This window comes from Eutrema salsugineum, unplaced genomic scaffold (genome assembly GCF_000478725.1).
Source record: "Eutrema salsugineum unplaced genomic scaffold, Eutsalg1_0 scaffold_10, whole genome shotgun sequence".
Lineage (NCBI taxonomy): Eukaryota > Viridiplantae > Streptophyta > Magnoliopsida > Brassicales > Brassicaceae > Eutrema > Eutrema salsugineum.
This window is the reverse complement of record NW_006256908.1, coordinates 8,581,079-8,606,550: the sequence shown is the minus strand read 5'-3', so window position 1 is coordinate 8,606,550 and position 25,472 is coordinate 8,581,079. Positions and strand designations below refer to the sequence as shown.

The following is a 25,472-nucleotide window of genomic DNA, read 5'->3' as shown; positions in this document are numbered from 1 at the left end:
ATGGGCGTTTTCTTTTTCTTTTTCCCCCCTTTTCCACTAATTTTTAGTAAATGGTATTTAAGATACGCTGAAAAAGTTAGTTTTAATAAAAAAAGTGGATAATTGCACTAGTAAAAAATAAAAGCAGAAAAGAGAGAGAATAATTAAAGGGCTTTTTATAATTAGAGGGGCTTGGTCATCATTGGATGCTACAGAAGAAGGGGTTTATTATGAGTCTGGCAGCTACTCCTACGTCTAATTCGTGATTACCCTAAGACCCATTTTGTCTCCCTTCTCTTAGGCTTTCATTTACTCCTGCGGTAACTATTTATGCTCTTAAATTTTAAATTTTCATTTCTTATTAGTAAATTCAGATTATATGGGGTTGAAGGTTTTATTCGCTTTGAAAAATATGAACTGAATTAGAGCCGTTTGTCATGTTTACGAAGTTTTCAGTTTTAGAGATTCTAGATTTCGATGATATTTTTTTTTCTGTAATTGTCATACTTTCTAGTTTCTTAGTATTCATTTCATTTTAGTGTTCATATACATTTTGAGTTTGATATGACGTTCGGTTCGCTAAGCGATTTTAAATCGACAAGAATATTCAATGTGGGACAAATCTATGAAAGATTATGAATCCACATAATATGGAAATAAAGATAAAATGGTTACACATATTGGTTTATGTATTAACATAAAGTAGCGCATGTGCATAAAGATACAGTTATTTAACAAAAAAAAAGATACAGTTTGCACGATAATGTAACACCCAGAGAGCAAAGTGAACACGATGCTTCCTCTTTAATTTATTTATTTTCCTATTTTACTGCATCTTATATAACTTTTGTTTGCCTTTTATGAAATTAAATATCACTAACAGAAAAAATGTGTAGACAAAACAAAACAAAGTGGAACCCCAAAATGCAGGACGAAAGCGGAATGCGTTGAAAAATAATATAAAAATAAATAATTCTAAGAATAAATTAAACACTTTAGGCCCTTTATAAAGAAAAAATTATCATAATTAATTAAACACTTACTAGCTTATTTAGTTGAACAATTTGTTTTTAAGAAAATTGAGTCATTGTACCTATTTCGTGTTTTATATGAGGGAGAGGTAAATACTGATCGAAAAAAAAACAATAGACTTAGGTTATAAAAAAGAATTGTTCTGCATAAACTGTTGCATGGCAAGTTCCACAACGCCATGCAAAAAACACGACATCAATTGTCATACTTCATAACAACTTTTATGTGGGCTTTGTTCTCAATAAAACCAAAACACTACAAAATTGTGTAGGGTTACAAGGATATTAGTATTATCTAATATTTGAAAGAAAATCGAACTAAAAATTCCTGAAACAATGCAAATATGTCAACTACTATTGTCTAGAGTTTTTTTTCCCAGTTTAAAGAATTTTCCATTCAAATTTTGTATCAATGGCATTGTATATGAAAAATGAAACTACAGAAGTGTATACGTATATCGGATGAAAATTTGAATTCAGTTTTTAAGCATCACATACGAAACTATATATAGAAAGTTCATAAATGATTCTCATCATTAATTTGTATTATATTTTAATCTTTGTGATACGGTTCATCTGCAAAAAGAGCCCTATATCTCTTAATTAATATACTTCAGACCCATGTATATCATTAGTGCTCCACCCCCACAAAATCTTTATTAACTATTCGCTGTATGTTTAAAAATTAGAAGATGTTATGATAATGTTTCCATGCAATGCAATATGGACGCACTTTATACCTTATGGAGACCCAAAACATAAAAAGAAATAAAGTTCTAAAGGGACGAAATGATGACAAATTACAATGATTAAAAGTGGGAAATAGTTTCATACTCACACGATTTAACAGAGCATAGACCATAAATTTTCATGTCCTACACATACAACCATTAAGTATAGCATATTTTAACTAAAATACAAGAATAATTGTTTTTTTTTTTCCTCAGAGTACTTGTTTATATCACTATATTGAGTCTAAATGCAGACTATATATTAGCAACTGACAAAATATTTAATCAAAATTCTTTTTGTTAAATAGTTACGCTTAATTTTAACATTTTAAAAAAAAAATTCTAAAGCTCCAAATGATTGTTAATTTAAAATTTATTGTAAATATATTTGGAACTTTAGTGTTTTTATTTGAAGTAAAAATACTAAGATTCCGAAAGGAGCCTAAAAACATTAGTTGAAGTTTGATTACCATTCTTTATATCAGCAATTACACAAACCGTAAATTTGCCACATTACAATTATCCTAACTATTAAGACATAAGATTTGGGAAAAGGGAAAGGAAACATAAGGAAAAAAAAATTTCCAAGGAGAAGAGGTAGTATTGAGGCTAATCATATAATTGTTTATATCACAAGAAACGGGGAGATTTATTTCTAAGAGAGAACCAAACCATTTGGGGGCATATATGTCATTTCCAATTCCCCTAACAATAACATGGATGACTCACAGACACCTTCCTACTTATTAATTATCATTGCCTTTGATGTAAGCAAGTAGTGCAACCACTATTTAATTTTTATTTCCGTTTTTATTTATTTATAGTTCCATTTCAAGACACACATAATAATTATGGGTTCGAGCTTGTGTTCTGAAATTTCAAAACCGTTGTCTATTTGGAATGGCTTAGCGCAAAAGGAAAAAGAAAAGAAAAGAGGACAATAACACATCAGTTAATCATTCACCGTTCAGAAAACATGCAATAATAAGACTTCCAAAATGTATTCCGTGAATAAAATAACAAAAGCCCAAAAAATTTACAAGATTTGATAAAGAAAAAGTAATTATAAACGTGAAAGTGCAATAATTCGTATTATTATGCAACCAAACGAGGTCCATGAGGGACGATGGTTAATGCAGCTAGATGATGAAATGACGAAAGACTCCATAAAATAACAACATATCCACCTTGTAAACTATGATTTTTCACGCTGTGGCACATTCATAACACATATAGAGACTTTTTTTTTTTGCATAAGTTTTTTTATATTAAGTTTTTGAGGTCCTAAAACTTTTTTCTTCATAATTTCTCTCTCTTTTTTCTAATATTTATTTCAATCTTTATCTAAATTAGGGATGATGAAAGAAAAAAAAGGTCATGAAGAAAACCAACCACGAAACAGCCTAAAAAAATGTGTGATTATGGCTGATGATGAGTAGTGTTGACTAAACCAATATTGACCAAACCGGGAAATGAAATGAGTAAAGAGAGTAATGAAAATGGTCCAAACTGAAATTGAAAGTGAATAATGAGTGATGATGGTTCGAACCAATCCCCAACCATCATTGCGAATCTTTTAAGGGACGACGGCCTATAGCCCCTCCCTCCTCCTCCTCCTCATCATAGCTCGTTTCAACCCTTCTTTAATTACAATTTCACCCTTCCCTTACCACAAAATTACCCTCCTTTTATCTAAAGTATTAACCCAAGCCGGTCTACATATTAAATCTGGCTTTAGAGTATAAAATACCCTTTTTTTTTTTTTTTCATGAAGATGTCATCTTATTTGAAAATCATCTGCAAAGTTTATATCCAACGTATATTTATATCAGAAAGTCTTTTTCTATTTATTATATGCCCCAATTTTATATACAAATCCCAAAAGTTTTCGTAATTTTTTTTTGTTTTTACTAAAAATTTGTTCGAATGCTCTACATGTATAACCTAATAGACGACCTTGATTTATATGTTAAGTAAATTGATGTATAATAGACCATATACATAATGTAAGAGTCTTAGGAGTTGATTCAACTCATTTGAAATATTGCGATGACATCTATAAATTTGTTGGTCTATGATGATTTCAAAACGGCAAACGTGAATGATACAATAAAAATGTTTAATAGAGAGTTGTCATACCAAACCAAAATGTGAGGATACAAAGTAAAAAATAACACTACAAAGAAATTTCAAAAGAGCAAAAGAAAGTAAACTCCCACAAGTTTTCCCTCTAGTTTTCTTCTTTCTCTCTGCTCTCCTCTTTCGATCATCATTCACATGACGCAACACAAATCTTTTCTCCCTTTTCCTCACAAATTATTATAATTATTATTATAAAAAAGCAAAACAAAAGATTGAGCTGCGAATTCGGCCGCCATCTAAGCATAAACACACAACACAAAGCATGATTGTTGTGTCAGGAGAGAGAGGCATGTCCCCTTCTCTCTCTATCTCTCTCTCTAGCTTTTGGGGCTCTATATAAGACACACTAACTTCATTTTGTTCTCTTTGTCCCTCTACCTTCCATACAATCTCTCTCCCTCACAAACATAACAAACACACTTCACTTCTTCTTTACCCGAATCCACTCTTCCCCAAAGGTATTATCTCTCTCTCTATCTCTCACTTCTGCCTTCTAGAAACTTTGAATCCTCAATACCATCTTATTTCAATGGCACCATTTGTCTCTCCTTTGTTTTCATCTTCTGTTCTCTACACTTCTTTTCTTTCTCTGTCTCTAGATATGTCTCCCCTAACGTACAAGCAACGTGAATATCATTTACATAACAACTATTTTCTTGTTTTTTTATATCTTTTCTTATAACAAAATTTTAACTGATGGGAAAACTTAAAGCTTTATCCTTTTCTTTCAGACAAAGGCAACCGAATAAACCCTATTTGCTTTGCTTTTTCATTTTCTTTTCTGTTTCAGAAACTTGTTTTCCTCTTTTAATTTTACGATAAAGATTATTGGCTCTGTTTTTTTGCTCGTACCTGCTCTGTTTTGGTCGGTTTTCGAATTTATTTCTTGTATTTTCGTTTTCAAATTTCATCATTATACTTCTTACTGCATCATCATGACTTTATTTTTGTTTCCATTGTTTGTGGTGGCTTTATCTTCTTCTTTTTTTCTATCCTCGCAACCAAAAAGAGCATGATTGCTCCTCTGTTTGATCATTTGGTTTTTTATTAAAAGAAAAATTGACATTTTTGGTTGAAAACGAAATAAATGCGGTCATGATTTTTGCTTATTGTAATTCCACATTAAACGTGTGAAGCTGCACAACCCATGTGGTGCTGCAATGATTTAACGTCAACTATAATCATAACATAGAGCTTTATAAAATCAAATCTTCTCCTTTTTTTCTATTAGCATAATTTCAGATTTTTTTTTTTTTTTTTTTTTTGAAGAAGAATCATCAGAGCAAGGTTGATCGAAATGGAGAGGCTAAACTCGAAGCTGTTCATACAAAACTGTTATATAATAAAAGAGAACGAAAGATTGAGGAAGAAGGCTCAGATTCTGAATCAAGAGAATCAACAGCTTCTCTTTGAGCTCAAACAGAAGCTCTCTAAAACCAAGAACCCAAATGGATCAAATCAAGAAAGCAACAACAGTCTCTCTTCATCTGACTCTGCCTCCGGACAATCCTAATTCAACAAAACTCTTAGTAGGACAAGATTTGGATTTCGTAGACTGAAAAAAAAAATCTTAATGACCCTGCTTAATTAGAAGAACCCATCCTTTTATTTTTTTGGTGTAATGTAAGAAAATAGTTAAGAGTAGTGGTTAGTGGTAGTATTATTAATTGGTTTTCTTGTTTTTAAATTTGTTTTAGTTTGTGGGTTCTTCTAATATATTTACTACAAAAAGGACAGAAGCGTTGTGTCTCTCTGCCTATCTTCTCAGGGATATTTTACTTTTGTTTCCATTTATATGTTAATTAGATCTTCTTTTTTGCCTTTTCATGTGGGGTTTGGTTCTTTAGGATTTGGTGGATTCTGGGACTACATTGTACCTTCTGCTCTTCTCTTAAACAACCAGCATCCCTTTTATTATTATACATTTTCCTTTGTTTCTTTTAGAACAAAAAAATTTACTACTTCATAGTTTATAGTATAATTTTTTCTCTGTCACAGTTAACGTTTAAGAGATTTATAAGCTCAGCTAGGTTCATTTTCAAAGTAATATGTAATTGATAAGGAAAAAAGCAGTAATTTTATTTTTTTTAAAAATGTGGATAAGTATTGAACTATTGATCAATAAGAAGATACAAGAAAAGTGTTTAGTAAGAGTAGAACATAGGTACTAATTACAACCAATTTCAATCACGTGATCTGATTTGTAATCCTATTGGATGTATTTATTAGATCCTACAGCTCTAGTTTATCTCAAAGCCTCTATTTTCACTTGAAGGCTAGCAAATTAGTCGAAATGAAATAAGATCCTATTGAATAATGACTGCTTGGGAACAATTGTACTGAATGTAGATACTATATTTTAGTTTTTTTTTTTTTTTGTTTAACTTGTACAACTGTACCAAAGCAGCCTCTATTATCCTCCTAATTCTCGATAATTAGTTTTTTTTTTTAACTCTAAACTATTTTGATTTGTTGTCGAACTATAATTTTCTTTTTCCTAGATTTTGCTTGCGTATATGATTTGCTCCTTTATTGCTTATTCCATTGTATTGCTTGATCGTTTTCAGGGCCCAATTGAAGAATTTCCATGCATTGCATCCAATTTTCGATTTTTCTTTTGTTTTCTAATTACACAAATCAATACTTACAAGCGTAAATACCAAACTAATACTCCGTTATTTCTTTATTTTTTTTAAACAATCTGTTAAAAACAACTTGATGAATGAATAACTGTTAAAATTCATAGATGTGATTGCACATTTGAATCCCACAAACAATAACCAAGCCAACACGGGCAATCGTTGGTTCTATCGTTGTACATGAGAGGCTTTGTTAAAGGAAAGAGAAGAGAGACGAATCCGACCACACCGACTAAGAAAGCTGCACTCACCAAACCTGAGAGAAGAACCATGAGGAGGACATCTTTAGCGTATTTCTCTGCATTTGAATTTGTTACAACTTTGAAGCTTATGTAATTTTCTTTGATACCTTTTCCTTGTGCGTATAACATAGGCAATCCCATGTAATTGCAGAATATATGAGCGAACAAAGGCGCAGCGAGATGTCCTGTAAACATTACGCAATGCAGGATAACATCATCACCAAGGACAACATTAGAAGGTCTAATACATGTAATTATATAATGCATGAAATTTACCGGTTCTGATGTAGAGAAACGATGCATATGAACCAAAAACGACTGTGTAGCCAAGCTGAAGACCTGGCAAGTTAAGCTCAGGACTGCTTAGTTACATTCTGAGACAAACAGTATTATTATGATTACGGGAAGCATATGAGGCATACCAACAATCAGTGAGGCCTTGAGGTAGCTGCGGTTATGCCTGATGTACATTTCTCTAAAATGGTTCAAGTGAGCTGCACAAAACATACAAGAAGACAAATCCAGCCATTTTGCATCTCACTCGAGTTGAAAACTGTCATTAACAGAGAAGCAAAGAAACAAACCCAAGCTAAAGAGGATTGGGCAGAGAAAGATGGCGCTGTAGATCTTAAACCCAGCACAGAGAAGCAAAGGTATCATACAGGCCCTGAAAACCAGCTCCTCTGTTAATGGTGCCTGCAATCACAAGAAATGCCAGCTCTAATTGACCACAATTTGTTCGCTTTAGTAGTTATGAAAAAAACGGAGATAGGAATAAAGAAGGTACATGACAAGCCAAACTGATGCATATTAGTTGCCGGATTAATGCAAGTCAGGTCTTATGCAGTTTCGATACATAATTGAAAAGAGATAGTGAGCAGTTTATTACCACGACAAAATTGCGCCACACGGAAACATTAGAAGCACCTGTCACTACCAAAGAAGGGGTTGTTTGGACAAAGCCTATGATGTAATTAAAGAAGCTACATCCTCCTCCATTTTCCTTACATGATTCCAGGAGTAATAACAGCTTGGAGACCAAGGATCCGGAATAAATGAGCGAGGTCAGTAGAAGAGGATACACCACTCCTTGCCACTGTTACATATCACAAAACATCATCATTTTTAATTTGATGGTGTATCAAGGAAACTGCATTTTCTAGTCAGAAGACCAATCATGGTGATTCCTAACCCGAATTAAAAGAACTTACCAGATGATCTTTCCTTATGCCATAAACTCCAAGTATAAGAGAGGCCTCCCAGCTTTTTATCTGACATTTTTCGATCAAACAAAAATGACGAGAGGTTTCAGCGATTCTTGTAACTAGTGTTGCATAGTACTAACATTCTAACTGACAAATAAATTACAGATATTACGGCATTCTACAAGTAGTAAAACAAACTCAACTCTGAGCAAAGCTACACAAACATAAAAAGTTCTGCACTTTTGTTTGAGTTTCATTAAGTGATATGTTACCATTCACTAAATCAAAGTTGACTCAGAAGAATATTACCAAATGCATCTTAAATACGAAAGAAAGTGATTCCAGTGAGAAGGATCACTATGATGAACTCGTACAAGAGCCGATACAAACTGTAATTAGCTTCTTGTAGATTTGGCCTAATTCAACGGTGAGTTAACTTCAAATCGAGGATGCGACTAACAGAAGCTTACAGGGAGTATGAAAGCTGTGAAGACGAGAGACGCGACGGTAGATACGGCAGCGCAAATGAATCGCCGGATCATGAATTCAGAGAAGGAAGAAGCCGACGGAAGACGGACAATCACGGTGGGAGCGTAAAGGATCAAGACGTAGAATAGTGCCATAGCGACGCAGGAAGCCACCGCGACCAGCGTCGAGATACCCTCGTCATCGACGGCCATATTCACCGGCAAAATGTGGAAGTCGCCGGCTTTTCTTCACTGATTGAATTCTTACTCCGGCGGTCTTCTTGGCGAAGGAGTCTTCAGCCAATAAATGTCGTGCCACGTTTGTCGATAGTTATTGGGCCGGGTGAGACCCATTGGGCCTTTAAATATTTCTACTTAAGCTTATAAGGAGGATACTATAGTAATTTACAATGGGTGATATACGTCAACATGCCAATGGCGAAGAAGATTAGCGCATAGAATTTCGTCATATATTAAGATGTTAATAGATAGATTGACGAAAATGCCCTCAGACGCCTTCTTCTTCTTCTTCGCTGTATGTACGCTTTTCACTATCAAGGAAAATAAAAGGAAAAAGGGGAAATTCTCTGAAACGTCACGAACGTGAAATTTTCTCTCATTGATCTAAACCTGAACCCTAATTTTGTAATCCTTTGCTGATTCTGGGATCTCAATTCGGGAAACAGTTTGAAGATGACGAAGGACTTCGCAGTTCCACCTGTGGTCTTCCCCTCCGGCGGATCTTCAGCCGGTGCTAATGTCCAGCAACGACGATTCCCGGCGGCGCCGTTTCAGCCGCCTCGTCCCTCCACTTCCGCAATCCCTTTCATGTCGTTCGACATCGGATCCGCAGCCGCGTCCTCCGCGACGCCGGCCGGACCTTTCGGCGGCACAATGTCCTCGTCCTCATCTTTTGGCGGAGGCTCAGCTTCGTTCGAAGACGAGGAGCCTTTGCTTGACGAGCTCGGAATCCATCCAGATCAAATCTGGAAGAAGACTAGATCGATTCTCAATCCTTTCCGAATCAATCAGTCCGTTCACAAGGATTCAGATCTATCTGGCCCGATCTTTCTATACCTAGCGCTTTGCCTGTTTCAGCTACTCGCCGGGAAGATCCAGTTCGGTGTCATACTCGGATGGATCGTCGTCTCCTCTATCTTCCTCTACGCCGTCTTCAACATGCTTGCGGGTCGAAACGGGAACCTTAATCTCCATACGTGTACGAGCTTGGTTGGATACTGTCTTCTTCCGGTGGTGGTTTTATCGGCGGTGTCATTGTTCGTGCCGCAAGGGGCAGGGCCGGTTCGGTTCGTGCTTGCGGCGGTGTTCGTGTTGTGGTCCACAAGGGCTTGCTCCACATTGGTTGTATCTCTCGCCGACGGTGGAGAAGAACATCGTGGCTTGATCTCGTACGCTTGTTTCTTGATCTATACTCTCTTCTCTCTTCTCGTTATATTTTGAATTTCCTCTTACTGTTATGCTTTACGGAGAATTGATAGTTTGTGAATCTTTCCGATGCTATAGAAACTTAAGATCTTTGGTGTGAGGTTGAATTGGGTGGGAATAGCAGAGCAATGTGTAAAGGCTATTTTTTTTGGTTAACTAGTAGAAAACATGTTTAAGAAATTTGATTCAATGTTTGTATCTTTCACTTGGAAGTTTTCGAGGTTTTTACTTAAGAATTATATACTTTTACACAATTCATCAAATATGTGTCTTTCTCTTAGACAGAAACAGTCTTTTGATTCTTGAAATTAGATTTGTGAGAGTATCCGAATGCTCATGCAAGTGTGTTGAGAAGAGCTTATAAGCTTCATGTCGTTTTTCTTCTGCCATTTGCTTTCCGGAGAGGAAGTAATATAAAGCTGTGCTTATATATTGCTTTGATTATACATTTAGGCCCCAATACGAATGCTTTGACACTGTTAGGAATAAAAAGATATGAGTTGGTTTAGCATTTTGGCTGGTTTGGAACTAAGGCGTAGTCGAATGAAATATTATGATTAGTATCTACGGGTCCTCGGTTTTGTTCTTTGTATATAGAGAAGTTTGGGAGAAGGACTTTTGGCTTCAGTATAGTCTACTACTGCCACAACAGGAGAATTCGGACAAGTCTTGTTGTTGCTCTTGTTCTCCTGTGGACAGTTTGTTTTAATCAACTACTTCAAATGATTGTTGCTTGTCCCCTGCCAATTCACTGAGTTTTGGAGGATGGAGAAAAACATGAGTGAGTAGTGATACTTTTGTTTACCTTTTCCTCTTAAAGATCGAGTTTCGCAAACCCTTTTACGAGTACGTGAGATCAATTTTGTACCAACAAGAATTTTGTTGAGTCAATTACATGTTCTATATTTCGATCCAACGAGAACATCGTGAGAAGAGTCATACTCATCTATGAAGGAATTGCGGATGTGACGAACTTAGACGTCGTAATGGACTTGGTAACGGACCTCACATACTATTTCCCTAATCACAGTCTCATGTCTTTGTAACAGGATATAGGTTTAGCGTGAATGTTCTTCATCAGTTCCCTTTTCCGCGTTTAGCAAATACACGAATTGTTTGATCTCATTTGTTGTTATCAGGACGTAAGACAAATGATTTTAAGTAAATATATATAAACCCATATCCAGGATCCATAAACTCTCCTAACAAATACAATTCTAAGTACTACAAGATAAATATCATCAGTATATTCTTATTCAAAAATAATTAAGCTTCTTTACTCTCAATCCCTATATTTTCAACATAGAGAAACATTCTAAACGAAACCAAATCACTCCAAGCCCTTGACGTTGCAGGCACGGCACAAGAGATGTCAGCAGCTGGTAACAGACAGTTCGCCAGTAAAACGCTGCCTGTCCTCGCCGGGAATCTCTGCCAATCATACGACGGCGGAGACGACGTCGTATCATTCACGGCATCCAGGTTTATCTCGAACAGGTCATCCTCCTCGCCGGGTTCTTCACTACCTCCCTCACCATCGTGTTTAGGTTCGTTTGCTTCTTGCTTCTTATCTTCTGTTCCTATGTTAATATAACTTGCACGACGTGTCATGTTGATTTTCCGATTAGTTTCTGGTTTTGGGGTTCGTTGTGGTTTAATGTCTATTTGTAGAGGTGATTAGAAGAGAAGATGGGTTAGTGGAACGGTCCTCAACGAATCTACAACTATCTTTTGTTGGGAATTTTTAAGTCTTTGGAGAATTTTCTTTAGGAGATTCCTAAAAAGAAAAAGAAAAATCTCAATTTTTAAGACTTTCTACGCAAACGACAAGTTCACTGTTGTATTATAACTACATTGCACGTTTCCCGTGCAACAGTCGCTATATGTATTTTAATGAGCAACCTGACATTTGATAAAATAGCTATTTTCAAATATGTTACGAGCAAATAATATTTTCTTTTAGTTTTATCAATTTAATTGTCAAATGAACATTAACCTTATGTTAGATAAGACTAACGCGACCAAAATACATATTCCTCAACGTGAATTCTATAAATACTATATTGAAGATGTTGCTCCCAAGTTATATATCTTCAATAATGTGACCTCGTTTTTTATATTTCGAGATTCAAATTTCAAAGATAAACAAGTCGACTATGATAAACACATACAGTATAGTTTATTCCCGACTTTCCGGTCTCCTCTAAACAATTCATTGGATACAACATATCAAGTCAAGACCATCTTTGGCTTATAACTTGAACCACTAAACACTTTTTCAATAATCTGATTCCACTGGTTAGTAGTTGTTGTCCAAAAAATTAATTTGATTGTATTCGAAAAAACACAACACTAGTGATTTACACATGATGATAAACCTTATAAATATATGGTACGACGACATCATTGTCGAAAGATAATTTATTTTGTATTACTATAAAAGGTTTTATTGAGGAGAAGGTACACCTACCATGTATCAAATATAAATATAGTATATCTTTGTTAATTAGTTTTGAATCTTTTCTATCATAAAATCTGTCACGGCGAGTATCACACATGTAAAACCTAAAATATGTATACAATTTGACTTTTTTTGGTAGAAATACACACCTCATAATACGTACAGTTATTTTTACAAAAAATAAAAAATTAGAAATCACAAGTTACCAACTCATACACTGAAACCTATATAATGCATATAGTCATATGGAGCCAGTTTTTGTAAGTATATCCTACAAACTACAAAGTACAAACATACAAACACTGCCATCCACTCAATGTTAGACATATTTGATCACTAAATGTACCTACCAAAATATATACATTACATGTTTTTGTTTGCTAACTTTGATCAACTTTAATTTTTTTTTGGTCAACTTTAATAATCTCCCCTTTTTCCACCTTTTCAGTTTGTTTTTCGGGTCTAACTTTCTAGTATTTTGCAAAGTTTGTGGGTTGCGTGATAGTAACTTTTTCTTTCTTTCTATAATTGTGTATTATTATTAATCAACTGATTACGTGGATGAAGCATATTCACATCTCATTCCTACTACAGTGGATTATTGAGTGATTAACCAAACAAACAAGAAACGACCAATTTTGCAAAGTAACCTGCGTTAATTAGACCAACCTCTCTTCTCACTTCCAGCTACTTCTTTCTCTCTCTCTCTCTCTCTCTCTCTCTCTCTCTCTCTCTCTCTCTCTCTCTCTCTCTCTCTCTTGCTTCTTTCTCTCTCTGCTCCTCTCTCTTGGCAATGGCTACTGGATCGACAGATTCCGCGAGCTCCCGCTCCTCAGGTTTGATCTTTCCCTCTTCCATTCTGTTTTAGCACTCAGAAAATAAAATCGATGTAAAAAAGTATGGCAACAATCGTAGAGAAAGATTCCAGAATTTTTTTTGTAATCTTGAATTTCTGTTCAAAATAGATCGAAGAGTCGGAAAGAACACAAGAAAAAGTTCCAGAATTGGTACAAGCGAGCTGAAATATTTGATTAGATTGTTGACAATTAGACGATGCATTTAATGATGGTTTTGAATCACGTTATATACTTTATCTGGAAATTTCGTTATTAAGTGTAATTTTCGTCAACCAAATCAATCTAACGATGAATACTCTTAGAACTTTTTTTCTGTGGGTCCTTCAAATTATGTGGATTTGATGGATTTTTCATTTTAGTTTGATACTAGTTTCATCAACATGTGGAAACTTGTAACATGTTCATAATTTGACTAACCATTTACCCATAGACATATATAAGATTTATATTCATAGAATATTTGTTTGAGGAATGTTTTTAAGTGGCCATGAGTGGGTTCTTAAGTGAATCTGGTCTTTGAGAAATTTCATAGCTTGTGTGTTTCTTGCCATTGAAGATTCACTTTAGAGACAGGACAACATGTGTTTGTCTGAATCTTGATCACAGGTGTTCTCTACAAGCTGTTGTTGGTGTTCTCTGTCTGTATAGCTACATCGACTTATCAGGCGATCCAGCCTCCTCCTCCAAAGCTATGTGGCTCTCTTGGTGGTCCATTGGTCACAGCACCGAGAATTAAGCTGAGAGATGGAAGACATCTGGCTTACAAAGAGCATGGAGTTCCCAGAGATGAAGCTACCCGTAAAATCGTCTTTGTCCATGGATCTGATAGTTGCAGGCACGATAATGCTTTCGCAACTCTACTATCACCGGTATAATTTACTTTAAATGTTATTGTGATGATCTTTTGCCAAACTCTACTAATTACAATCAGTTTTTAAAGACTTAAACTTTTGATATCATATCAATGTTGTAGGATATAAAGGAAGGACTAGGTGTGTATATGGTTTCATTTGATAGACCTGGTTATGGAGAGAGTGATCCAAACCCAAACCGTACTCCCAAGAGCTTGGCTTTGGACATAGAAGAGCTTGCTGATCAGTTGAGTCTAGGATCTAAATTCTATATCATCGGGTACTCTATGGGAGGACAAGCGACATGGGCATGCCTTAAATACATTCCTCACAGGTATCATGTCATAGTTATTGAAAGGAATGATTTTTTGATATTTGTGAATGTCTCTCTGTTTGTGATGTGTCTGTTTTTTTTAGGTTAGCTGGAGTAACGCTTGTGGCTCCAGTGGTGAACTACTGGTGGAAGAACTTTCCATCAGACATCTCAAAAGAAGCTTATAACCAACAAGAGATAAATGACCATTGGGCGGTTCGTGTTGCACACTATGCTCCTTGGCTTGCTCATTGGTGGAACTCTCAGAAGTGGTTCCCTGGTTCAAGTGTTGTGACCCGTAATCTCGGTTCCTTGTCTAAAGCAGACAAAGAGATCTTGTTTAAGCTTGGTGCTTCTCGGAGGACACATGAGGTATATTTAATAATAATCACTTCTTCTTATTCACACCTATTTGCATTCATCAAATCAAATCATTACTTCAGGCACAAGTAAGGCAGCAAGGAACATTCGAGACCGTGATCCGTGACATGATTGTTGGATTTGGAAAATGGGAATTTGATCCAATGGAACTCGAGAACTTGTTCCCGAACAACGAGGGATCGGTGCACTTGTGGCAGGGAGATGATGACGCTCTTGTCCCTGTGACTCTGCAACGATACATTGCAAAGAAGCTGCCATGGATTCATTACCATGAGATTCCTGGAGCAGGGCATATGTTCCCGCTTGCTCCAGGTATGGTTGATAACATCGTTAAGACATTCTTAGCCAACAATGAAGTCAAGAATTGAAATCTCATAAAAGATTGGCTAATTTTGTTATGTGACATGATCGATATTAAGTACTTTGAAACGATCAGAGAGATTCATGAATATTTCTGATTTTTTTAAAGATCTTTTACTAATGTATATCGTGGGTGATTGGTAAGAGTTTTGGTAGCTATTGAAAAGTTTCTCTGCATCCATCATATAATACTATATATCACCCAATATTAGTCTTAATTATAGTTTATCTATGTAAGCCTATAATACTCTTTCTTCTTCTTTTACTTTGACAAATTATGAAAGAAGTCATATTCATTTGGTAAGCAAAAGCAGGCAAAGATTAGAAAAATAATATAATTCTATGGACTATTAATTTCAGTTAGATCTTAAACTTGTGCGAATATTTTTATTCATAGAAAGAAGAAAGAAAAAGAAAAGGAGTTTGGTTGTTGTAGATACATAGTCTTTAAAATTTGATACTTTTTATTATTATTAAAAATGAGTTTCAGTTTCTTATGTCTAAACTCTGAAGTTTGAACAACCACGTTTCTGAAGCCACTAGTGTTTGGTCTACCAACTGATCTTAGGTCCAATCTCTTAACTTTTGTTTTTACCATTAAAGGGCCAGAATAAATTTTTAAATAAGCCCATAATTAATGATATTTTTATAATAGTAAGCAACAATATCAACATCCGACCTTAGCTCAGTTGGTAGAACGGAAGAATGTAGTAGTTGCTGTAATCTTTTAGGTCGCTGGTTCGATTCCGGCAGGTCGGATTTTTTTGTTTTCAAATTTTGTATTCCTATTTCACAACAAAATTTTGTTTTGGACATCTCCTAATTCGCAACAAATTATCATGGTAAGAGCGTATTTCAATTGACGACAAAATAAGAAGCGTACTTCAATTTGGTTGTAGTTTTGTTTTTTTTTTTTTTTTTTGTCAAAACTTAGAATTTTTCTGTACAAAATACATACTTATAAAATTCACTTTTACATCAGTTTTCTTAACATCAGTGTCGAAATGATTTTTTTTTTTCGTCAAATCTATTATATTAAAATAGAAACACTTTTAGTGTTTGTTTAAAACACTCCCAAATTTTTTTTTTAATATATATATATATATATTAATTTAGATAACTAAAAATTTCCTTAAATATAAGTTATATCTATAATCTATAGATATTAATTTAAATAAAATTCTTTATATATAAGTTAAATTTAATTTAACATTTGAAATTTAAATAAGATTTTCAGAATAACACATATGTTTAATAAATATTTTACTATATTTTTTTAATCATATTCTATCAAATTAAAGTTTCACATATTGAAAAAAGATAAATATTAATATTATATATTAAATTGATAGGACTAATTAAGTTTTTTTATAATTATGGTCTTATGCGGATTAGGTTATCAAAACATGCAAAATATTAAGAGAAAATTACTTCAAAATTAATAAATATTTATATTATAAAGTAATATAAACGGGCGGTTTAGAATTATGGTTTCATAATCATAGTTTTTTTGGATTAATAAAATGAGCGAATTAAAAATATATTCTTATAATAATGGTTATTTTTTATTAATAAAATAACAAAATTAAAATTATGTTTTTATGATCATGATGGTCATAATAATACTAAAAAAAAAATTATATCTAAACACAATTTTTTTTATATCATTTATTAAAAAATTATATTTATAAATAAAACATAAATTAAATTAAAAATTTTAATTAAAACATGAAATGCACGGAATAAAATCTAATATTTTATTAACTCTCAATCCAGTTTTTCACGTGCTATGTTAAGAAACAAAGAATCCAGGATTTATTTGAAAAAGAAACAAACAAAAATCCAAAGTTTTGACGTAAAGAACATTTTTTGTAGCGAAGAGTCACGCGTGTCAAGCTACAAAGAGGACACTCCAAGTAACATAAAGAAAACACGTGTATAACACGTGTCAAACGCTGCCGCACCGATTCTTTGCCTCTGATCATGGGCCTGGACCTGGACCTGTCTAAGTTTGCATATCTTTGAAACCTCATTGGCTGAAGAATAATCTTTGGACAAAAAATGTTGTTGACCTTCACGCCACTGTTCGTGGGTCCAACGCGCCATCTAACCTCTTTTTACCGCCTTCTCTCCCAAACATTTTATCTCTCTCACACAACACAACAGATTGAAAATATCTCAGAACTCTTTTTAGTTTAAATATTCTCCGGCGGCTTTGAACTTATGTGAAGGAGGAGGAGCCTCCAGAAAAACATACAATTTCTCAGTTTTCCGGCGGTGGAGGAACACGAAGCCACTGGTTTTACTTTCAGGTTCTCTTCCCGATACTACTTTCTTGAATTTTTTTTTTTGTTTCCAAGATCTTGGATAAGCAGGTCGTTTTGTTAAGGAAAATTTTATTTATTTGTTTACTTATTGCTAAGTGTAAAATATCTTTGATTTAACAGAGTTAAACTTTGAGTTTTCCGTTCTGGTCCTTCTCTTCCTATCAGATTTATTTCTTTTAATTTGTTGTCAATAATTAAGTGGTTCTTTGTAATAGACGGATAAAAGGAATTAGGGATGACTGAAACTAAGAGTTATATTAGATTAAGATCCAAAGTATCTGTTGTTTAGCGAGTTCTATAGAAGATAATTAAACAGGGAAAAAATATATTTGTTGATAAGTTCGCTTTAGAGTAAAACGAGTGGGGTATGATATTTTTCCTCTTTTGGAAACGAAAACTTTATTGAAATGTGTAATTATTAGTTTTTTTATTGCTAAATTTAGTATCGTTTGTCGCTGTCACGATGTGGACCGTTCTTCTTTATTTTCACGTGGACCGACTTAAATACCCTGAAATTCTTTTTTATTTTATTTTAATGTTCCTAATCTAAGTTATTTACGAACGAAAATTTTACCCGTTCAAACTTCAAAGTTCAAAGTTCAAACTCAATTTCCATTTTTTGTAATAATTTTTTCCGTGAATTTTGTCCACTCATTTTTTTCGCTCTTTTATGGCTAAATATATAATAATTTTTCATAAGAGAGCAGTATAAAACTGAAAGAAAAACAAAACAGAGAAACAGACACAAATTTGTGGTGTTAGCTATGTAATACTTTTGAATCCAGTGTATGTGGATACGTGTTTTGTTCCAATATCGTTTTTGCATTTTTGAATGAAGCTTTTAATTGATCATTGATGTGTCTATATATATATGCAGCTGGTAGATGGTAGTTAGAGAAACAGCGATGATGCCTGAGCGAGAAGTAGAATCATCGACGGCACAAACAAGACATAATGGAGGAAGTGGAGGAGAGAATCATCCGTTTTCTTCATTGGGAAGACAATCCTCGATCTACTCATTGACCCTCGACGAGTTCCAACACGCTCTCTGTGAGAACGGCAAGAACTTCGGGTCAATGAACATGGACGAGTTTCTCGTCTCTATTTGGAACGCAGAAGAGAACAACAACAATCAGCAAGCAGCAGCCGCAGCTTCTAACCCTGTTCCGCCCAATCACAACGGTTTCAACAACAGCAACAACAACAATGGTGGAGCCGAGAGTAACGTCTTTGGTGGTGGTGGTTCTTCAGGTAACCAAGGGGCTAATAAGAGATCAGTGATAGCAAAGGAACCAAGTCTTGCACGACAAGGCTCGTTGACACTTCCAGCTCCGCTTTGTAGAAAGACTGTTGATGAGGTTTGGTCTGAGATACATAGAGGAGGTGGTGGTGGAGACAGAAGTGGACGTACCAGTAGTAGTAATGGTCAAGACAATGCTCAAAACGGCGGTGAGATCGCGGCTAGACAACCAACTTTTGGGGAGATGACGCTTGAAGATTTCTTGGTCAAGGCAGGTGTGGTTAGAGAACATCCCACTAACCCTAACCCTAACCCTAACCCAAACCCAAACTCAAACCAAAACCAATCTAGTGTTATACCCGCAGCTACGCAGCAGCAGCTCTATGGTGTGTTTCAAGGAACCGGTGATCCTACTTTCCCCGGTCAGGCCATGAGTGTAGGTGACCCTTCAGGTTATGGTAAAAGGACAGGAGGAGGAGGAGGGTACCAGCAGGCACCACCAGGTGTTTGCTATGGAGGTGGTGGTGGTGGGTTTGGAGGTGGTGGGCAACAAATGGGGATGGTGGGACCGTTAAGCCCTGTTTCATCAGACGGGTTAGGACATGGACAAGTGGATAACATAGGAAGTCAGTATGGAGTGGATATGGGAGGGTTAAGGGGAAGGAAAAGAGTAGTGGATGGTCCAGTGGAGAAAGTAGTGGAAAGAAGGCAGAGGCGGATGATCAAGAACCGTGAGTCTGCTGCAAGGTCTAGAGCAAGAAAGCAGGTTAATAATATAAACATCTTTTTCTATTCATTTGATGAAGATGAATGTTCCTTGTAGATTAATGTTGTTTTCTTTTGGGGGGGGGGGATTATGAAGGCGTATACAGTGGAATTAGAAGCGGAATTGAACCAGTTGAAAGAAGAGAATGCGCAGCTAAAACATGCATTGGTATGATTTGATCTTAATCTGGTTAAATACTTTATTACTTTTTGTGAAAAGGGATTTTAAGAATTGGTCTTTTGTTCTTTTTTTCATCAGGGGGAGTTGGAGAGAAAGAGGAAGCAACAGGTAAACAAAGCTTTTGATACAACTATGAGTTCTTTTGCATTTTCTTGGAACCAATATGTTGCGTCTGGGAAGCACTACAATCTTTTTTTGGTTTATGGTTTGCAGTATTTTGAGAGTTTGAAGACAAGAGCACAACCGAAGTTGCCGAAGGCGAGCGGGAGATTGCGGACATTGATGAGGAACCCGAGTTGTCCGCTCTGAACAAGCAATGAGTAGAAGATGAAGAAGTAAGGAAGTTTATACGTCGGAGACAAAAAGAGGAAAAAAAAAACTGATGATTTCTATGGTGTTGGTAGGTTGGTTTTGTTTTGTCATGAGGAAAAGAGATCACACAAATCTTTTTTTACTTGGATGTTTTCTGTGTTGGTAGGAGGAGGAACACAATCTGATCTTCTTTTACTTCTGTTCCTTGTCAACAAGAAAGTGATCCTCTGTTTCAACATCATGTATCTTTAGTGGATATAACAAATGTTCTGTCACTAAATTTAGTTTTACCATCTTCGCACGTATGTATCTGTTTCTGTTTTTTCTTCCTTCAGTGAGTACTCAATTGTCATCAAAACAGGACATGGAATCTGATCTTCTACAGCGGTTTGCCATTATTCTTGCTACAAAATCAGTCTAAAATGGATAATCAAAAGATATCAAGAATTACACCCAAAAAAAAGAAAATATCAAGAATGTACGTATAAAACAAGCCCATTTCCATTCACACATACAGATTCACAAAAACATTTAAGTCAAATTAAACCATGACATTTTAGAAAGGAAAAAGAAATTCAAGAGCTTGTTATTTTTTTTACTTTCTTCTTGTTTTTCTTTTCTTATAAAAAAAAAATCACTTCACTTTCTTCTTGTTTTTTTTTCCCAACAGGTTTTATTTTACCAAATGTACCAACTTAACAACAGAGAATATATTGAGACAGGGTGATAATAATTTGAAGAAAGCATTTTATTTTAATTTTAATTTCAATTTCAGTGTAAAGAGATATTTAGGCAGAAAACACCAAAACCCTCTGCGTCGGGGTTTCCATTCCTTGAGCTTACCTTTTTCTTCTACCTCCAACTATTCTCCTACTCTCAGGTTTCTCTCTTCATCTTCGTTCTCTCTTGCTCTACATTCTTCTAATTTGCTTCTGCCATTTTCTATCGCTATTCTCTTTGCCTTTGGAGTGTTTTAGCCTATAGTCGAAGTTTTTTTTTTTGTCGGGTTTCTTCTGTCTCAACTTGTAAATGCTGCAAATTTCGACAAAACCCATCTCGAATTTCGTCAATTCATAACGACACCGCTTGCAATTAAAATTTTCCTGGTTCAATTTTCATACTTTCCGAAACTTCAATTGAAGAAATGATGATTAGATAACTTTCTTCTTTACAGTCTCTTGTTTGATTTTCATGTTGTTCCTTTGTGATTGTATCATATATGACTCATAATTGAGAACCTCGGTTTCACTTCTTAGCCTTTCATGAACAGGTTTTGTTAAAAGGAAAACAATCACTGGTATCAGATTGAAGTGTGGTTTGGTTCTTGAGCTTTTGTACTGTGGTCTCGATATGACAGCTTACATTTCACCTTGTTTTACTCCATCCGACTCTCGGTTTCTCACTGTTCTTAGAAAGAATGTATCACCAGAGACTCATTTAGGCAAAGTACACTCCTTTAAGATGTTTGAGAGTAAGAAAAACCGAGTCTTTGTTGCTGCTCAGAGATCCGAATCTTCCCCAATCAGAAACTCTCCACGGCATTTCCAAAGCCAAGACCCTTTCTTGAACCTTCACCCTGAGATATCCATGCTTAGAGGTGAAGGAGCCAACACAATAGCCAATCCTAGAAAGGAAACCTCTGCGGGACCTGTTACCGAGGATTTTGAAGAGCCGTCTGTTCCGAGCAACTACAATGAGGCGAGGATCAAAGTTATTGGTGTGGGAGGTGGAGGATCAAACGCTGTGAATCGTATGATAGAGAGTGAAATGTTAGGCGTGGAGTTCTGGATTGTGAATACTGATATTCAGGCTATGAGAATGTCTCCTGTTTTATCAGAGAACAGGTTACAAATTGGTAAGGAGCTGACAAGGGGTTTAGGTGCTGGAGGAAATCCTGAGATTGGTATGAACGCTGCTAGAGAGAGCAAAGAAGCTATTGAGGAGGCTCTTTATGGCTCAGATATGGTCTTTGTCACTGTATGTAACTCAAATCTCTGATTATGACTATCGCATTCCGTTCTCCGTAGTTTTAAACTTTGATCATAGAAGAAGAAGTCTGAAACCATTTTATTACGTTTTAGTCAGTTTCAGTTCTTATCACTTATCAGTTAGTTCTGGTGATTTATTGTAATATCAACGTCACTGCTTGAGCATTGCTGGTCACATGTCTTTGTCAATGTTTAGGCTGGAATGGGCGGTGGAACTGGAACTGGTGCAGCTCCTGTAATTGCAGGAATTGCTAAAGCGATGGGTATATTGACGGTTGGTATCGCCACAACGCCTTTCTCGTTTGAGGGTCGAAGAAGAGCAGTTCAGGCTCAAGAAGGGCTTGCTTCTCTCAGAGACAATGTCGACACTCTCATCGTTATTCCAAATGACAAGTTACTTACAGCTGTCTCTCAGTCCACTCCGGTAACAGAGGCATTTAATCTAGCTGATGATATACTTCGTCAGGGGGTTCGTGGGATATCTGATATCATTACGGTATAGCTTTTAATGGACTTCTTGTGCTCATTTTTTTAATGTGTGACAAATGCTTTAACAGCTACCTTTGTGCTTTTCAGATTCCTGGTTTGGTAAATGTGGATTTTGCTGACGTGAGAGCTATAATGGCAAATGCGGGTTCTTCATTGATGGGAATAGGAACTGCAACAGGTAAACCTGGAATGATCGATTAATCTCTTTTGGCTGCAGAATTTCACAAGCTAGATATGCAAAGTACTCTAATTGGATTAGCGAGCTAGTAGATTTGGTTTGGCAAAATACCAGTGGGATACTGAAAATGACCATATCATATTTGTTGTTACTCAACTGTTGTGCATCTATGTATTAAAGAAAGTCTTGAACTTCTTCTTTAACTCGAGGTTTTGTTTTGTTTGCATCATGCTGATTTTTTCGTGCTATTGGCGATCAAGCAGGAAAGAGCCGGGCAAGGGATGCTGCACTAAATGCGATCCAATCACCTTTGTTAGATATTGGCATTGAGAGAGCCACTGGAATTGTTTGGAACATCACTGGTGGAAGCGACTTAACACTGTTTGAGGTCTTTCTCTATCAACTTGTTTCTTAACTCAGTGTCATAGATCCATAAACAAATCCGAGCAAAGCCTGATTTTGCCTTATGACCCTTAACATGCTCTACACTGTTTCTCATACACTTTGGTCCTTGTAGGTAAATGCTGCTGCGGAAGTTATATATGATCTTGTCGATCCAACTGCCAATCTTATTTTCGGCGCTGTTGTGGATCCATCCCTCAGCGGTCAAGTATGACCTTTGTCTTGTACTAACATATATGAGATGTAGAAATTGGTGTGCAAGTTGTTGAAAAAAAAAATTCATTGTTTGGTACAAGGTAAGCATAACTCTCATAGCCACGGGTTTCAAACGACAAGAAGAAGGAGAAGGAAGGGCGGTTCAGATGGCACAAGTGGATACCTCCTCAATGGGAGCTACAAGAAGACCTTCTTCCTCCTTTAGAGAAGGCGGTTCAGTGGAGATCCCAGAGTTCTTGAAGAAGAAAGGCAGCTCTCGCTATCCCCGTGTCTAACAAGTCCGATATGATCACTATCCTGCACGCTGCAGCGACCTTTGTCTCTCGTTATACTGCAAGATGTTCTGATGTATGATCAATAATCGTGTGGGTGTGTGTATATGCCTTTGATGGTGTTTCTTGAATAGGTTATTTTAGAAATGTTGTTTTTTTTATGACAGAAAAATAATAACAGAACCCTCTTGTCCTTTCTGGTACGTGAAGTAGGTCAATTCCGAAACAAGAAACTATGAACGTATTTCAGATAATGAAAAAATTGTTTGGTTGAAAGCAATGTTGTAGTTTAGATCTATCATTTGATTCTTTTTAGCTCATTAATGGTTCTTATCTTGAATTCTAATTTTGAATTTGGTTTCTACTTAGCTCCATGGCCAATGCACTGCAACTATATGGTTCTTGTGATGATCTGCGAACTATAATGAGATTCTTGTTGCACTACTGCAGAGTTAAGCTCTGTTCTTATTAATTATGATTTTAGCTTCGTACATTTTTTTCCAAAATAATTTCCGGTACGTGACAAGCCATCCATCAACCTATTATATGTAAAGATATCAGGCAACATGTCTTTGTCCAACATCTCGTTCACCAGAGCTTCTCCTTCCTTTCTTCTTCCTTCTTTCCTGAATCCAGAAACCAAAACATAGTACGTTGTCTCATCTGGTTCAAATCCTTTGCTTGATGCCAATACTCTCAATCTGTTTGCATCCATCGAATGATCAGAATCGCAGAGATCTCGAAGAAGCAAGTTAAACGTCACACTATCGGGAACCATTCCTGTATTCAGCATCTTCTCCATAAACCCTGATGCTTTCTCTCTTCTTCCTGATTTCCTCAAACCATCTACGAGTGTAGTACAAGCGATCAAACATGGGATTTGGCCATTCTTCCACAGCTCATCCACCATCTCCATTGCTCTATCCGCTTTGTTTTCTCTGCATAGCTTCTCAACTAAACCACCATAATCAAACTCGTTCGGTAAAACCCTTTTGTTCGAAAGATCAATCACCAATCCAGAAGCATCATCTACTCGACCTTCTCTACACAACCCATCAACAAGAATCTCACAAGTTGCTTCCGAGAATCTACAACCTAGCTCAATCATCTCATAAGCCATTTTAACACCTTCATCGATTTTACCATTCCCCAAGAACCCACTTATCAGAGTGTTGAAGCTAACCACGTTCGGTTCACAGCCTTTCTCCTTCATCTCCCTGAACAGATCCAAAGCCATGTCGAATCTAGAGCTCCTGCAATAACCATTGATGAGGATGTTGAATGTGCATACATCAAGCTTTGCTCTTTCCTTCCCCATCCTCTGGTAAAACCTTAAGGCCTTGTCCATTTCCCCAGATTTCACATACCCATTCATGACAGTGTTGTAAACTCCGATGTTTGGTTTACCATCGATCAATCTCTTCATTGTATCGAACGCTAACAAAGCGTAATCCATTTTCCCAGCTCTACAGTAAGAATCGATGGCGGAACGGAAAATGGGTTCGAGATGTGGACAAGAGAAGATACCTGAGGAACAAGGACACGGATTCGCAGCGATGAAAGAGAGGAGACGATAGAGATCGTCGAACCGGTGCGTGGCGGCGAGTGATCTCGACATCCAGAGGAAAGATTCGTGATCATGGCGGAATGTGTCGAGCGTGGTGGCCCAATTGAAGACGGCGAAGTCATAATGAGCGAAGAGCGGATGGTGGCGGATCTTGGAACGGAGGAATCCGAGGAGAGTTTGTGGAGTTAGGGTTTGGTGGTGAGGGAGGTTGTTTTCGAGGTAATTGACGAAACTGGAGTGTCGAGGAGATGGAGAGAGAGTAAGAGTCGGTGGAATCGAGATCTTCGGAAGCTGTGGCGGAGGATGGGGTAGTCGGTAAATCTCCGGCGACGGCGGCGTAAGCGGCGCCGGAAGATGATTGGATTTGGAGACCAGATTGATAACGTTATTCTTGTTCCATCGCATCACTCTGTTTGTCAAAGAAATCGAA

The 25,472-nt window shown here is 36.2% G+C and overlaps 8 protein-coding genes across 11 annotated transcripts; 5 read left to right on the top strand and 3 right to left on the bottom strand.

Moving 5' to 3' along the window:
* The first annotated feature begins 4,230 nt into the window (after window positions 1-4,230).
* On the top strand, window positions 4,231-5,592 carry LOC18027664 (protein LITTLE ZIPPER 4). Of its 2 annotated transcripts, none has more exons than XR_002896540.1 (2): window positions 4,231-4,341; window positions 5,153-5,592. XR_002896540.1 is itself a non-coding variant. In XM_024148193.1 (2 exons), the coding sequence occupies exon 2, from the start codon at window positions 5,181-5,183 to the stop codon at window positions 5,394-5,396; it is 216 nt and encodes a 71-aa protein (XP_024003961.1). In that variant the 5' UTR covers window positions 4,262-4,341; window positions 5,156-5,180; the 3' UTR covers window positions 5,397-5,592. The 2 variants fall into 2 exon arrangements, 1 of the variants encoding a protein (XP_024003961.1); XM_024148193.1 differs by having other exon boundaries at window positions 4,262-4,341; window positions 5,156-5,592.
* A 922-nt stretch (window positions 5,593-6,514) lies between these two features.
* LOC18027663 (CAAX prenyl protease 2) lies at window positions 6,515-8,717 on the bottom strand. Of its 3 annotated transcripts, none has more exons than XM_024148017.1 (9): window positions 8,440-8,717; window positions 7,976-8,035; window positions 7,773-7,860; window positions 7,654-7,697; window positions 7,349-7,460; window positions 7,187-7,258; window positions 7,041-7,103; window positions 6,872-6,949; window positions 6,515-6,778 (listed from the first exon to the last, which is right to left on the bottom strand). In XM_024148017.1, exons 1-9 carry the CDS (start codon window positions 8,647-8,649, stop codon window positions 6,624-6,626), a joined length of 882 nt encoding a protein of 293 aa, XP_024003785.1. In that variant the 5' UTR covers window positions 8,650-8,717; the 3' UTR covers window positions 6,515-6,623. The 3 variants fall into 3 exon arrangements, with proteins under 3 accessions (XP_024003785.1, XP_024003786.1, XP_006410802.1); XM_024148018.1 differs by having other exon boundaries at window positions 7,654-7,691; XM_006410739.2 differs by having other exon boundaries at window positions 7,654-7,860.
* A 278-nt stretch (window positions 8,718-8,995) lies between these two features.
* On the top strand, window positions 8,996-10,080 carry LOC18027662 (protein YIPF5 homolog). The gene has a single exon (XM_006410738.2). The coding sequence runs from the start codon at window positions 9,130-9,132 to the stop codon at window positions 9,895-9,897; it is 768 nt and encodes a 255-aa protein (XP_006410801.1). The 5' UTR covers window positions 8,996-9,129; the 3' UTR covers window positions 9,898-10,080.
* Window positions 10,081-11,070: 990 nt separating this feature from the next.
* LOC18027661 lies at window positions 11,071-11,513 on the bottom strand. Its single transcript, XM_006410737.2, has one exon. The coding sequence runs from the start codon at window positions 11,491-11,493 to the stop codon at window positions 11,149-11,151; it is 345 nt and encodes a 114-aa protein (XP_006410800.1). The 5' UTR covers window positions 11,494-11,513; the 3' UTR covers window positions 11,071-11,148.
* A 1,541-nt stretch (window positions 11,514-13,054) lies between these two features.
* Window positions 13,055-15,271, top strand: LOC18027660. The gene is made up of 5 exons (XM_006410736.2): window positions 13,055-13,179; window positions 13,807-14,069; window positions 14,174-14,385; window positions 14,469-14,736; window positions 14,808-15,271. Exons 1-5 carry the CDS (start codon window positions 13,137-13,139, stop codon window positions 15,111-15,113), a joined length of 1,092 nt encoding a protein of 363 aa, XP_006410799.1. The 5' UTR covers window positions 13,055-13,136; the 3' UTR covers window positions 15,114-15,271.
* A 1,951-nt stretch (window positions 15,272-17,222) lies between these two features.
* Window positions 17,223-20,233, top strand: LOC18027659 (protein ABSCISIC ACID-INSENSITIVE 5). Its single transcript, XM_006410735.2, has 5 exons — window positions 17,223-17,417; window positions 18,310-19,438; window positions 19,535-19,606; window positions 19,697-19,726; window positions 19,832-20,233. Exons 2-5 carry the CDS (start codon window positions 18,317-18,319, stop codon window positions 19,925-19,927), a joined length of 1,320 nt encoding a protein of 439 aa, XP_006410798.1. The 5' UTR covers window positions 17,223-17,417; window positions 18,310-18,316; the 3' UTR covers window positions 19,928-20,233.
* Window positions 20,234-20,717: 484 nt separating this feature from the next.
* LOC18027657 (cell division protein FtsZ homolog 2-1, chloroplastic) lies at window positions 20,718-23,678 on the top strand. Its single transcript, XM_006410733.2, has 7 exons — window positions 20,718-20,810; window positions 21,201-21,907; window positions 22,115-22,414; window positions 22,495-22,585; window positions 22,849-22,973; window positions 23,103-23,195; window positions 23,284-23,678. The coding sequence occupies exons 2-7, from the start codon at window positions 21,281-21,283 to the stop codon at window positions 23,476-23,478; spliced, it is 1,431 nt and encodes a 476-aa protein (XP_006410796.1). The 5' UTR covers window positions 20,718-20,810; window positions 21,201-21,280; the 3' UTR covers window positions 23,479-23,678.
* Window positions 23,679-23,917: 239 nt separating this feature from the next.
* LOC18027658 (pentatricopeptide repeat-containing protein At2g36240) lies at window positions 23,918-25,472 on the bottom strand. The gene has a single exon (XM_024160894.1). It carries the CDS (start codon window positions 25,445-25,447, stop codon window positions 23,948-23,950), a length of 1,500 nt encoding a protein of 499 aa, XP_024016662.1. The 5' UTR covers window positions 25,448-25,472; the 3' UTR covers window positions 23,918-23,947.